The 13,728-nt window shown below is 41.3% G+C and overlaps 1 protein-coding gene across 3 annotated transcripts in view; it reads right to left on the bottom strand.

Annotated features, from left to right (window-relative positions):
- The window catches only part of gys2 (glycogen synthase 2), a 28,240-nt gene extending 14,969 nt beyond the window's left edge, over nt 1-13,271 (bottom strand). For all 3 annotated transcript variants that reach the window (XR_013789008.1, XM_079494591.1, XM_079494592.1), the window contains exons 1-5: nt 12,681-13,271; nt 5,941-6,122; nt 5,194-5,385; nt 4,364-4,549; nt 2,329-2,473 (exon numbers count right to left, since the gene is read on the bottom strand). Coding sequence is in view for 2 of the 3 variants with exons in the window: in XM_079494591.1 (XP_079350717.1) it covers nt 2,329-2,473; nt 4,364-4,549; nt 5,194-5,385; nt 5,941-6,122; nt 12,681-13,098 (1,123 nt within the window). In the remaining variant the exon portion in view is untranslated. The remainder of the gene's footprint in view (nt 1-2,328; nt 2,474-4,363; nt 4,550-5,193; nt 5,386-5,940; nt 6,123-12,680) is intronic.
- Nucleotides 13,272-13,728: the final 457 nt, after the last annotated feature.

The following is a 13,728-nucleotide window of genomic DNA, read 5'->3' as shown; positions in this document are numbered from 1 at the left end:
TTCGATTTTAAAATAGCCTGCAGCATGCACAGCAGTGCTCGTCCCTAAAACTATGACGAGAAACGTTGTCAATGATCAGACTTTCTAGTCTAGTCACGTGGTCTAGTCGCCATGCAGTGGCGACATTTTCATGATTGGCTGGCGTCTAAGCCAATGGGAGACTAGCCCTATACGGCCAATGGGATATTTCTAGCAGAAGCCCTTGATGGCTGATTTCACCCTTCTGCTGGGAGACTATAGAGCGTCGCAGTCCCGCCCCCTACCATGGACCAGGAAATGATTCTCCGTTCATTTTCCTCATAGACATTTCAGAAAGTATTTATTTAAAGACGTTTACGCCGCGGACAAAGCCAACTCGAGTCGTGACAAATCATGACAACAAACACCATTTTTTGGGCCGAACAAATAATTAGAAAGAAGAAAAAAACACTTTTTTTGTTGTTTTTCTTCTTTGTAATTATTTGTTTGGTCCAAAATATTGTTTGTGTTGTCATGAGTTGTCACGACTCAAGTTGGCTTTGTCCGCGGCGTAACCGTCTTTAAATAAATACTTTTTGAAATGTCTATGGGAAAAATGCATTGGGATTCATTTCCTGGTCCATGGTAGGGGGCGGGACTGCGACGCTCTATAGGCCCCACAGCCAATGGGACACTAAGCCCGCTCTCCTGTCCCCCACCGCTCCATGACTAGTTCCAGTTTTTATCATCTGAGGCTGCTTGTGGAAATCAAGTCCTATCCTATCCTGTGCTATCCTTTAGTGATTTTAAGTGGGTCATCCATGCCTTCATTTCTACGCGGTTGGACTACTGTAACACACTTTATGTTGGTTTAAACCAAGCATCCCTTGCTTGACTTCAGCTAGTCCAAACGCTGCCGCACATTTACCATATTACACCTGTTCTGGGCTCCCTTCACTGGCTCCCTGTTCGTTTTAGAGTTGATTTTAAGATTTTATTGTTTGTTTAAATCAATTAATGGTTTGGCACCTCAGTATCTTTCTGAACGTATTAAAGTTTATACTCCTCCAAGGTCACTGCGGTCTGAGGGCCAGCTAAATCTCAGGGTCACAAAGAAGACCTGCTTAAAGACCAGACGTGACCGAGCCTTCTCTGTCGTAGCCTCCACATTATGGAAGACCCACCTTTATACCGTGGCTTTTAACTCCGCTTGAGAGCTTCTTCGGTCCATGTTAATATGCAAGAGAATGGAATGTAAGCATATATGACTTGAGTCATTTCTTATTTATTTTATTGAATACTGACAATTTCGTCAACAAATGAAAAATAGACCAATATGTTAGGGAGGGACTAGTGGAGAAGAGATCCAGTAGAACACCGGCTTCCCTGATTGGCCAATCCATCAGCTTCACTGACTGGCTGAGCAGCCAAGTTTGCGTCACGTTTGCGCCATTACCCAATATGAGTGGCCGTGTGTACAATAAACAAATATAAACAAAGAGCTCTCGCTCTCTGGTACGAGAGCTGAGCTCATGTAGGAATGAAGGCAAACACACAGAGCTGGCAACGGGCACGACCAGCACGTCAGATAACAGGAGCGTTGCACAACAGGTGGGGCCTAGCTGTGTTCCCAACTCACATCATGGGTTGTCACGATTACATTGACGATTTATTGTCACACAAATAATTGCGAATTAACAATTGAATTGTGTTTTTTGTATTGAACATTAGAACGTTACAATTTGCCTTTTAGTAGTTGCCTTGTTTTTCTTGTAAATGGTTCCCCACGTACCTGCCTTCATAGATCTATTAAAAGAAATAGATGCCTCATTGGCCGCTGCAGTTCGTTGGAGCCATGTTTTGTTTTTTTAATAAATTAGTAAGTACATTTTTAATACAACAGACCATTTCTACAATAGGGTAGTGATACTTTTACTTAAGTAAAAAACTGAGAGTACTTCTTCCATCACTGCTCATTATACAGCTAAGTGGAAAGAAGCTTCCTCTGAATCAGTGGTTCTCAGTCTCAAGTGGTGTCAAAGTGTGTGTGTGTGTGTGTGTGTGGGGGGGGGGGGGGGGGGGGGATCTGAAACTGAGAGTTGTCTGTACAAATGGAACCAAATGGATTACAGGTCCATTTGGTTGCATTTGTACACTCTCTGAATTACATTAGGGTCCATTGGGAACCTCCCTCAAGCAACCCTGGTCCCTGGACCCCACTTTGAGAACCTCTAGAGCTGAGGAACAAAACACTTGTTTAACCAACTATTTCATGTCAACATAGTTGTTGTGAAAAGAGTCTATTCTTTTTAATACAAAGAATCGCTCATGGCCAGAATGTGTGTGGCACTCAAATGGTTCCCCACATACCTGCCTTCCTGTGCAGCATGTGTGTGGCCTCCACGGCAGTGATCTGCGACACGGTGGTGAAGACGTGTGCACAATGGACGGCCGCTCTCTCCAGACAGTAGCGATGGTAGATCTGCCTCTCGCCCGCTTCCTTGTCAACGTTGAACTGTAAAACACACCACCAGTGTTCATTTTGACAGCACATTTCTGTTTCAGTTTTGTCATAGTCTTTTGAATGAAATTGAATTTAGTCATCTGAAAGGTTTTAGTTTTAGTCAACAAAAATAAGTTTTTCAAAAATAGTAGATAAGGTACCGTTTTTGGACATACAAGGTGTCTGCCCGACAAGCGGTCGGAAATCGAAACTCGGACTGCAATGACACGAGAGTGTGAATAAATAGAACCGATGGCATCGATTCATCTGGACACGGATGCTTGTTACACTCCTACGAGGTCCGGCTCCATGCAGCTGCCAATCACTCATCCAGCCACAGTGTGTAACCTTTAGATGTAACCTTTAGGCTATGAGGCGGAGGAGGAGGCCCAATTACAAATATAACAGCAAATATGGAAACGACTTGACCGAGCCTTCCTAATGCAACACTTTACTGTGTTAATGAGGCTTTAACCACCCTCTGCTTTGTTTTCTTGGTGTGGTGTAAAGTCCCTCCCTGGCTACAAGTAGTAACAACTACTTGGTATTTAACTAGTGAGTTACTGAATTCTGTTGCACCTATTCACGGCATTACTTAGCTATGCCCATGGTGGATTTGTCGATTGGACTTTCTTGAAGCAGGTCTATCGCGTAAATGTCAACATATAGCCTACACAGCCAGGTGCAATAATATAGTGCTATCTCGCAAAGTGCGTTAGCGAGGATGCGGGCAGGTTGGTTGCAGTGTTGATTTTAAGGCAAATTCTGATTTAGTTTTAGTGAAAGTCCTTTGAATAAAATTCCATTTAGTTTTAGCCATATTTTAGTCATCTGAAAAGTCTTAGTTTTAGGCCGATTGTATACTTGGTTGCATGCTGACAATGCATCGCAGCGCGACATGTTGTGAGTTTGTAGATCTGCTTCGTCATATGGCACTAGTGTAGAGTAAAATCGGTGAATATTGCCGGTGATATTTTCAGTAGAAAGATTTTGTGAGTGAAAGTGGTTAAGTACAGTTCAGTTCAGTTTTATTTTCGGAATGGTGGACATACAGTTCATACATAAAACACATTTCCATTTTTTTCTTTTTCTTTTTTCCTCTACTTCTTTTGAGTGTCCGTTGCTTATGTCCTGTCCAATATCCGAAAAAGGGCTAGGGAGAAGCCATAGGCTTGTTGGGCCCTATACCCCTGGAGTTCATTTGCATATTTAAGTGCACGTGTTGTAGACTGATGGATATCCGTCTACCTGCACAGTGCATACATTCATGTTGTACACATATTCATATATATATTATAAACATACATATAAATGAGCATATAAACATACATAAACAACATACACACAGCTACTTACATACACAACAATATACATCACATCAACACAATGATTCCTGCTGTGTAGAGTCAATACCTTTCATTGTGTTATGGTTTACAAATGATTGATTGATTAGGCCAAGGTGGCAAAGAGCATCCCGAAGTACATTGTTGGCAGATTATTATATAAGGGTTATTATTTAGGGGATATATAATATATATGATACATGGTATGGTTTACATAATAATAATAATAATAATAATAATAATAATAATAATAATAATAATAATAATAATAATAATAATAATAATAATAATAATAATAATATACATGATATGGTTTACTATACTTATATAGTACATAATATGTGTTGTGATTTACTAATAATGGTTTACTAATAATATATGATATAGTACCATTGAATTATTAGGAATATTGAACAAATGAAAAGTATTGACAAGAGCTTGTGACTAAATACTAGCTGGATTACCAGCCTAGGTGCCCGGACCGCTAGGCTGGCCCGGGCCGAAAAGGTGGTCATCTCATCACCTAAAACTGGAGTATGAATGGGCCTTCCGTCCTCACCTTGTCCAGGTTGTTGTAGAAGTCCACGTTCCCGGCACAGATGTAGCGCCCCAGCAGCGTGGCGTGGGTGGTGAACACCGTGGCCATGGGGATCTTGCGCGAGCGGCAGAAGATGAGCCCTGCGCCCGCCTGCCACTCGTGGAAGTGGCCGATGACGTTGGGGCTGTCCCCGAGCTGGTCCGTTAGCTGGGAACAGAAAGTCGATGGAGTGGTGGGAAAAGTGCTCGCATTTTTGTTTTGTTTTTTTAATAAATTAGTAAGTACATTTTGAATACAACAGACCATTTCTACAATAGGGTAGTGATACTTTTACTTAAGTAAAAAACTGAGAGTACTTCTTCCATCACTGCTCATTATACAGCTTAAGTGGAAAGAAGCTTCCTCTGAATCAGTGGTTCTCAGTCTCAAGTGGCGTCAAAGTGTGTGTGTGTGGGGGGGGGGCACATGGACCCTACATGTGCTAGAGCACATGTAGGGTCCATGTGCTATGTCCATGTGCTAGGGTCCATGTGCTCTCAAACAGCAGATCTGAAACTGAGAGTTGTCTGTACAAATGGAACCAAATGGATTACAGGTCCATTTGGTTGCATTTGTACACTCTCTGAATTACATTAGGGTCCATTGGGAACCTCCCTCAAGCAACCCTGGTCCCTGGACCCCACTTTGAGAACCTCTAGAAGATAGCTGAGGAACAAAACACTTGTTTAACCAACTATTTCATGTCAACATAGTTATTGTGAACTGGCATGAAATTGGGGCCATTAATTGAAATGTATAGCCATTTCATGCCAATATGGCTGCCATGCGTAGAGCCTAAAATTACAGCTGACCTCTTTGAAGAACCAGGCCACCAGGGAACCCAGAATGAGTGAGTCGCTGGCCTCCCGGTCGTGGAAAGGCAGTCCGATGCCACAAGTCTCCCACAGGTCCCCTTTCCAGCGGTCCAGGTTCCAGGCTGCTGAGCCGAGGTCAAACAGAATCACATAGGGGCTGCCTTCAATGAGCCAGCGGCCACAATGGACCTGCAACACAAACAAACCATTCAGTAGCTACTCATGTTATCCATTCGATAGGCGGCATAGGCCTATCATTTTCTTTTCCACTTTCTTCTGTTAAACAAAACGTCCAAAACATACAGTTCAGTAAGTTGTAGACAACTTGACTTTTGACTTGTTTTCATGAAATCCCTCAACGGTTCGTGGCTGCCATCTTGTGGCTAAATTGAGTAATAGCCTGCTATCTGTTCTGTTCCATTTAGTGTAGCAGAGCCACAAGTCATGCAGTGAGCCAACATGCACAATCAGCACCCTGACTGTTTAAACTGAATGGAAGCACAACCAAACAAGCATGCAGACCTCATAATATAATTAAAATTGTCCTTCAAATCTAACAATCAAACCTAAAAGCTTCTCTGACAGTACTTCCTTCCCCATTGGACCTCTCCCACCAGCTAACCTAAACCAGGTCACAGCACCAATGGAACGCCTGATATTCCACCGCCAGACCCAAGAGGAAATCCCTCAACGTTTGGGCTCTCTGCTACGCGCATGACGACATGCACACATACAGTACAATACCTGGCATCCGTTGTCGATGAGTGCATCCATGGCCTTTCTGATGGCAGGGTTGGGTGGCTCACAGGCCTCCACCTGGGTCTTGAAGTTGTGTTCGAAGTACGGCCCCATCATGTAGTAATTCTCCCCCCATTCGTCCACTGTTATCTTGGCCTTGGTCTGAATCACTGTGTAGATTCCCCCAACTGAAACACACACCCCGGTGCTCTGTAAAATCCTCATTGTTATATTGATCATGAGAGTTCCATTTGTTCACTCTCAGACTTACAAATGGATAAAAGGCAAGAATTACAGCGCAGCCTACTGTCATACTATAATGAATATTCCATTTAAGTTTCCTTTGAACATATTTTCTAATATATATATTTCTCTGATAAATATAAAGAAAAGCCTCGTCATTTTGAAGAGCATCAGTGGCTACTATATAGGTGACTAAGGTGAGAGATTGCAGATTGGTTGGTAGGACGGCTTCATAACAAAATTCATAATGAAAATTATGTCTTCTGCAAATTACCACCATCAGATTTGAAATTGCTTCGCCTAAATATATCCCTGAGGCCTGGTAATGATGAATGTTTTAAAAACATTAGTGAAAGCAAGGTTCACACAAATTTGAAAAGAGCAAAAATTGAATCTAAAAAAGGAACAATTGAATCTGTATAGTGTAGTGTCATATGCTAATTTGATGCTTTGTCACCAAAGCATAAATCAGGCTTTAGGCAAAGGATGGTAGCGGTCAGCATGATGCCAAATGGAAGGTGGAATAACCTACTCTTGTGTCACAGTCGCATCGGTGTAGCTGTCAGTCTGACGCTACATGGGATGTGACTAAGACACACTGATTACTGTCATTAACTGTCCCACCGTCCATTGTGACAACAACAGCACATGGTTCAGTGACCAGTCTACACGGTACAATCCTCATTGTTCATTACGTGTCCATTTGGTTCCATTTGCACACTTGTGTGGTTCCGTTTGGTTCCTAAACTATCAATCAAATTAATGCTGAGGATTTTATTGTGTACTGCAACTATAGACTCTACACATTGAAGTTATTGAACACTATTTGTATTCCAATATCCCAGTACTGAACATGTTTTTGGATTCATTTACATCCATTCGCCCTCCTTGTTAGGAGGCATGCAGTACTTTACTAGTGTTTTGTATACAAATTGTGATTGGCCAGAATGTGATGATGTATGATGACTTCACACGGGTGTGATTTTAATTTTTTTATTTAACCAGTAAAAACCACATTGAGACTCTTTTACAAGTGTGAACTTGCCAAGAGAAGAGGCAAAACAAGTAACAATGCCAGTAACAATACAAGACAATAACAAGGACAGACATATAACATTCATAAACACAGTAACCACTACCTGCACATACTGAACATATCTATGCATTTGTACTAAAGCATTGACTGTATATCATGTTGTGTAGTTTGTGATACTCTTGCGAACCCAGATTCGGCACAAACAAGGGACTAAATTCTTTTCGCTCCTATGCCACCAAAATGTGGAACGCCCTACCAACTGTCATTAAGACATGCGAATCCCTTGACTCCTTCAAAACCGCTCTCAAAGGGCACCTACGGATGGCTGCAATTCGAAACTGGCCCCCGTAAAATCTGAATCCCCCCCCCCCGCCCCCCCCTTTTTTCCCCTCACTGTATATATTTCTTTTCCCTTTTTACCTCCTTTATGATGAATTCCTGTTCTGTCTATAGAAGTGTCTATTTGTACGTCTCTAAATGTTTTGATGATTTGAACATGGTGGACCCTATTGGAAACAAGTGTAATGCTTAATTGGGTCGTCCACTCACAGTTAACAGCCTTTGTATCGAGTTTGTGCTTGAAATGTACTGTAATTCTGCAAACTGTTAATAAATTCTTCAATCAATCAATCAATATTAAGTCTTGGGCAAAATACATTGAAAATGTATTTTGTTACAAAATACAAATACTGGGTCACAGAATGTATTTAAATACAAAATACAAATACTGGTCTGAGAAATGTATTTGAGATACAAATACGTATTTTGAAAATACATTTTCATTAAAATGTATATAATGATAAGTAAATTCATAATGAATTGCCAAATATTAAATGAATGACCTGTCAGAATGTCTAATACATTGAAGGTTATTAAGAATGATACACTTCATATTTTAAGCAAATCAATGTGCTATAACTGTATCAAACAGGATCCACAAAGGAATGGATTGGCCATCTGATTCATCACTGTCACTCCTCTTTGACTTCTACCTCAAGAAAAATGTAGAAAGAGATTGATTGATTGATTGATTGATTGATTGATTGATTGATTAGGCCTACCACCAATTTACATTTAAACCAACAATAAAAAACAAGATAAGTAAACAAGATACTAATGACTAAGATGAATAGATTATCAATTAAAGGAGCATTCAGTGATTTGGAAAACCCCCCGGTCTTCCCCGGTAACAAGATGTGCACATGCACGCACTACAGTGGGGAGAAACGCAACAGGCTGTAACAGCACACACACCAAGCCCCGTTCGATCATGATTGGTGGAAGGCCCCTCTCTATCCTGATTGGATGAAGGCTGGGCCACCTAGCCAAAAACGAAACCTAGGGTCTCCCCCCCCCCCCCTAGGGATGAACAGGGAGGACCTCCTTATATGGTCAGCACACTCTATAGTAGGGAGGATTATCACAACAAAACAAAAGGAGTGATATTTGAATTAAGTGAAATCACTGAATATACCTTTAATTACCATTAATAATTTAACCTGAACTGCATGATGTCACAACAAAAGGGCACTTCATTATAATAAAGGCTAAAAGGAACAGTGAGGCTACTAAGGATAAATGAAAGCTGATTTACTATAAACTCATAAAAGTGGTGACTCATCTAAAATGTAAATGGTCTAGTTTAAAGTATGAATCACCATTTAAGTTCAAAGAGGGCATGGGCAGGTTTTATATTGAACTGCTGTTTAAAACAAACAGCAGTTGTGCCACTAGGTGGCAACTGTTAATTTTTAATGAGATTAATTGTAGGGGTGTGCTGAAATATCGATATTGCGATATATATCGATACGTCATCCTGCGATAAATAATCGATATCGATTATTAAGATATCAATATTTTTTTTATTTATTTTTTATTTGAAATAAAATAATCTTGTTCATAATGAAGTGATGAACAACATGTTTAGAAAAGGAGGAAATGACAGCTAAAATAAAGCAAATCCCACTCATTCCACAGCAACCAGAAGTACTGAATTACTGGATGGTGATTTGTCCAAACAGCTTTGTGGGAATACAAAATGCAGAATGCAGTTCCCCAGCAGTGGACAAGTCCACTGACACCAGTGATAATGGTCAGTTGGTGGTGTTTGTGAGGTATTATAATGATACCAGTGATAATGGTCAGTTGGTAGTGTTTGTGAGGCATTATGATGAGGGTATGAGTCAAAAGGGGAGTTTATTGAGTATTAATTTAGTGTTTGAGTGGTGCAACCACTCCTATAGACAGCTATGTGTGTGTCCCTCCCTGTGTCCGAGCACGAGAATAGCGTTTTTTGCAGTTCCAAGTATTTTGTAGTTTCAGATATTGTGATATATCGTTGATGAAATTTCATACAATATATCGATATATCGCAATATATCGAATATCGTGTTATTATCGTTATCGAGGGCCTACTATCGCGATATATATCGTATCGTGAGGTACCCATATCGTCCCACCCCTAATTAATTGCAGTCAGGTGTGTTTTTTGTGACTGATCCAGCCAAACAAAACACCAAAAATAGAATTATACACCCACACTGTGTTGAAATAGTACTGCACCTGCACATTTAGGCTCTACACAGTAGAACAAACATATTTATTATAACATGTTGGTTGTTTGGTGTGCCCTGTTCTGTTCAGTTCCATGTGTCCACATGTTCTGCTTGTCCACAGTCAGACATGCCCAGCTCTAAAGCCTCCCTCCACCTTCCACTAATTTACTAATATTTAAATATGTCCTGTTGTAAGCTTGCCTTAGCTTGCAATATCCAATAATCATGTTTAGATTAATACACCTTTTATCTCTGGGGAACAAGTAATCATTTAGTTGCAACTTGGAGATGTGAGGTAAAGTCTCAACTCAAGGCCCGTCCTACTCTGCCTCTCATTTGTGGTTCAATGAGTGTAAGCCAATCAGAAGTGACATCACACATTGTGTTGTGTTGTGTGTGGGCCTAAGCACACTTTAGATTCCATGCGCGGACAGAAGAAGCTGTATTTTACGTAATTTCCGAGTTTTTAGACAGCCGGTGGATGGAAAAGAAGCTCCACCCCCTCGGCTGACTGCCGCGGAGGAGAGCGTTTCCGGGAATCTGTCAGTCGAGGCCTTAGAGTATATATGAATAGAGACGGCACCCGAGTTCTCCTCCCATCCACTTGCATTAAGTTGCTCAAAAGCGCATGAGGCGATTTCACTGTGCATTCTGGGTAGGAACAGAGTGCATTCTGGGATGGATTGGGCCCAAACACATGAACGCGCTGCCGCTGACTATCATTGCAGGCATTCAGCGTTCACGTGTCATCGTGAACGTGCACAATGATAGTCAACGGACCAGCGCGTTCATGTGTTTGGGCCCACGCTGCAATATCAAATTCGGCCACTATGTCCATTTCGCCTCAGGGTTTCATCCGGGCGCCGTCTCTATTCATATATACTCTAAGGTCGAGACAGTCAGCCGCGGGGGTGGAGCTTCTTTTCCATCCACCAGCTGTCTAAAACTCCGGAAAGACGTCGTCAGTCAGCTTCCTTTGGCCGCGCCTGTCGGCTCAAAAGTGCCCACGGTGTGTGTGGGTGCATGTGTTTTGCCCCTACAGTTTAAACCTGAGGCTGTGTAAAATGACATTAAAAAGTATTTGATGTATTTGAAATACAGAAAATACTAGATCTGAAAGTATTTAGATACAAAATACATCTCATTTCTTCCATCCCAGCAAATATGTACATATCCCGTACAGTATGTAATAGTTGAAAGCCAAGAGCAAACATCCAGAGAAGAAGATAAGCTCTGGGCCTGTCCACAACCAATGACCAAATATAACAATAACAACCATAGAGTTTTCCATCCACGGCACCCCTGAATTATAGCACCTTACATACGTCAAAATAATCTGTTTTCAACTCAAATGTTGAGTGATATTTTTTGGTTAATACAAAATGTGTTTGTTGAAGGTTAAACCACTATATTCTGATAGTAATCATTGTTATGTTTGTTCAGTAAAGGGGGTCTCCCTGTCTCTCCAGCTCTTCAATGAACAGAAAATAGACCCTACAGAAAAACGTGGGCAAAAGTCCTTGATTATGCGCGTTAAAATCCTTGATTTTGCGGCTAGGGTTTGGAAGCAGTCGTTTTCATTAACGCATTGTGCTGCTGCTTCCTGCAGTGTGAGCATATTTGAAACAGGTCGTACGCAGGGCGTTGAGTGACTTCCGACGAGTGCTTCCAAACTTAATTTAATACAAGCAGTTCAGATTTTTCTGTTTGGATGAATGGATTGTCAATGGCTGGTGTTGCAACTCTAGATTCAACCCATTATAAAAACAAATCTAGTGTTGCAAATTGCGGCTATTTCAAGCATGTATTAATCCACAAATGAATAGGATTATGATCATTATTATGATGGTTATTATAATTATTATTATGTTTGATAAAGCATGCCACTTATTAGTATCTGAATAAGTAGACATGACAGCTAATACTCTCCAGGTCCTGTAGGCCTACTTATCTTTAGCTTAATATTTAACTCTTCAGATGGCACGATACTGTCTTCACTTACCTTGCATTTCAATATTTGCTCATTTAGGGGCAAAGACTCACAGCATTGCACAAAAAATAGCAGTGCTTAAATATCCCTAACTTTCATGTTGCAAAGTCTGTTCACATAATATAACATGAGAGTGCATAGAAACATATACCACTATACAGTTCTATAGAATAAACATGCTAGGCCACAAGCCACCATACTCTGAGAGATGGCTAACTAACTGTTGCTCTTCATTGCGTTATGATTTTGGTTTAAGCACAGATGAAAAACATGAGTGAAAAAAAGCCACTGGAAGATAAGCACGTTCAAATTCCATAAGGCCGCTTGCAAGAAAAAAATCCAAAATGTCATCATTGATGCTTTAGAACAGTAAAATACTCAACTGTGTCACCGAAACACCAAAACAAAACTACTAACAGAAGACTGAATTTATAGTGAAGCAGGATCACTATAAATCAGTGGTTCTCAAACCAGTTTGATATGCATTAGGCCATGGACCCACATTTCACTTCCCCAAGCTACTTTACATAGTAAAATATTCAGATTTATTTAGTTCTTAGAGTTACAGAGTCACTCTCAGAGTCACAGACTCTTAATTAACCCATTTTGAGCGGGAACCCCTTTTGGTGTTTTAAAGCATTATGTTATACTTTAGCTATTGAAAAATAGCAGATCGTTACGAGCTTGTAGGTCTGCTATTTTTGAAAAGTCGTGAAAATGCGGCACAAATCTTTGAATATAATTATATTCTTTCAGAAGACTTTTTTTTTATTTTTTCGACGTCAGGCCTAAATGGGTTAAGGGTCAATTTGGATCCTAGACTATCAATCACTTGACTGGGGGCCCCCTCAAGGACCCCTGGGGGTCCCAGGACGGACCCCACTTTGAGAACCACTGGTATAAATAATAAAGGAAAGCTAACCTTTGTTGGTGACCTCCCAGGCCACCTCAAACAGCAACAGGTCGTCAACAGGCAGCTCATCCTCCTCCCACTGGGGCAGCACCCCACTCAGTGACGTCATGGATAAGGAACGGGACAGGGGCATCTTGAGATGTTGGCAGCAGTTCCCAATGCACAGCTCAGACGATCCTATTCTCCAGCAAAAGCTTTTTAAAAACGGCTCTGGGGCTGTGCTTAAAAAAAAGAAATAGATGACACTATTTGGCTGCTGAGGGACGGTATAGGTGGTTTGGGGCCGGGTGGGGGATGGGACCGGGGATCCACTCCGCCTACTGTGTGCCAAAGAAGGTGCAATAAGGCAGCAGGAGGGGTCATGTATGCTCTGACAGCACCAGGCTGAAGTCCAAAGAGGTCGAGGTGAGAGATTTGGGAGAGCCATTTACGCTCACGGTTGGGAGAGCACATTGGTAAACTGCATGACATGTGTAGACACATATTGTGAAATGCTCGTGACCTCAGGGCCTGTCGGGAGTCGGGACAAGGGAAATCATTGAGAGACACACACACACATACACAAAATAACATTATTCATTTGAGTTGTGTCCTGTCAGGCTGGCCACTCAGCTAACCAGTTCCACCTGTGGAGACAGCGTTGCAGTTTGGTAATCATGAGGGGCAGGTGCAATGTGGGTAACATGAAGGAGTGTTTAAGTGCAATATATGTGATGTTATATTGTTAACTTTTGACTGAATGTTTAACAATGACCTGTTGTGTGTTTCAGACTGGGCTGGAAATAAAAACGTCTGGGTTTCCGAGGCTATAGTCAGGATAGCAGAAGGGGGCGTGATATGCTTTTGTGATTGCTAATGCATGTTGTAGTGTGAAGAAGGAAGTTCAAGTATTATATAACTTGTGTAGTTCATGGAGACTTGTATTATTGATAGGTATGTAGTTATTGTATGTTCATGTATTTATGGTATGCTCAAATACACCCCTGAGAATGGTACAGTCCAGACGCATTAGTTCAGAAGAGCATAAAAGGCTGCAACAGTGCACTGAAGTATGGGC

This window comes from Electrona antarctica (assembly GCF_951216825.1).
Source record: "Electrona antarctica genome assembly, chromosome: 23".
In the NCBI taxonomy this organism is placed as follows: Eukaryota; Metazoa; Chordata; class Actinopteri; order Myctophiformes; family Myctophidae; genus Electrona; species Electrona antarctica.
This window is presented reverse-complemented; position numbering and strand designations above follow the sequence as displayed.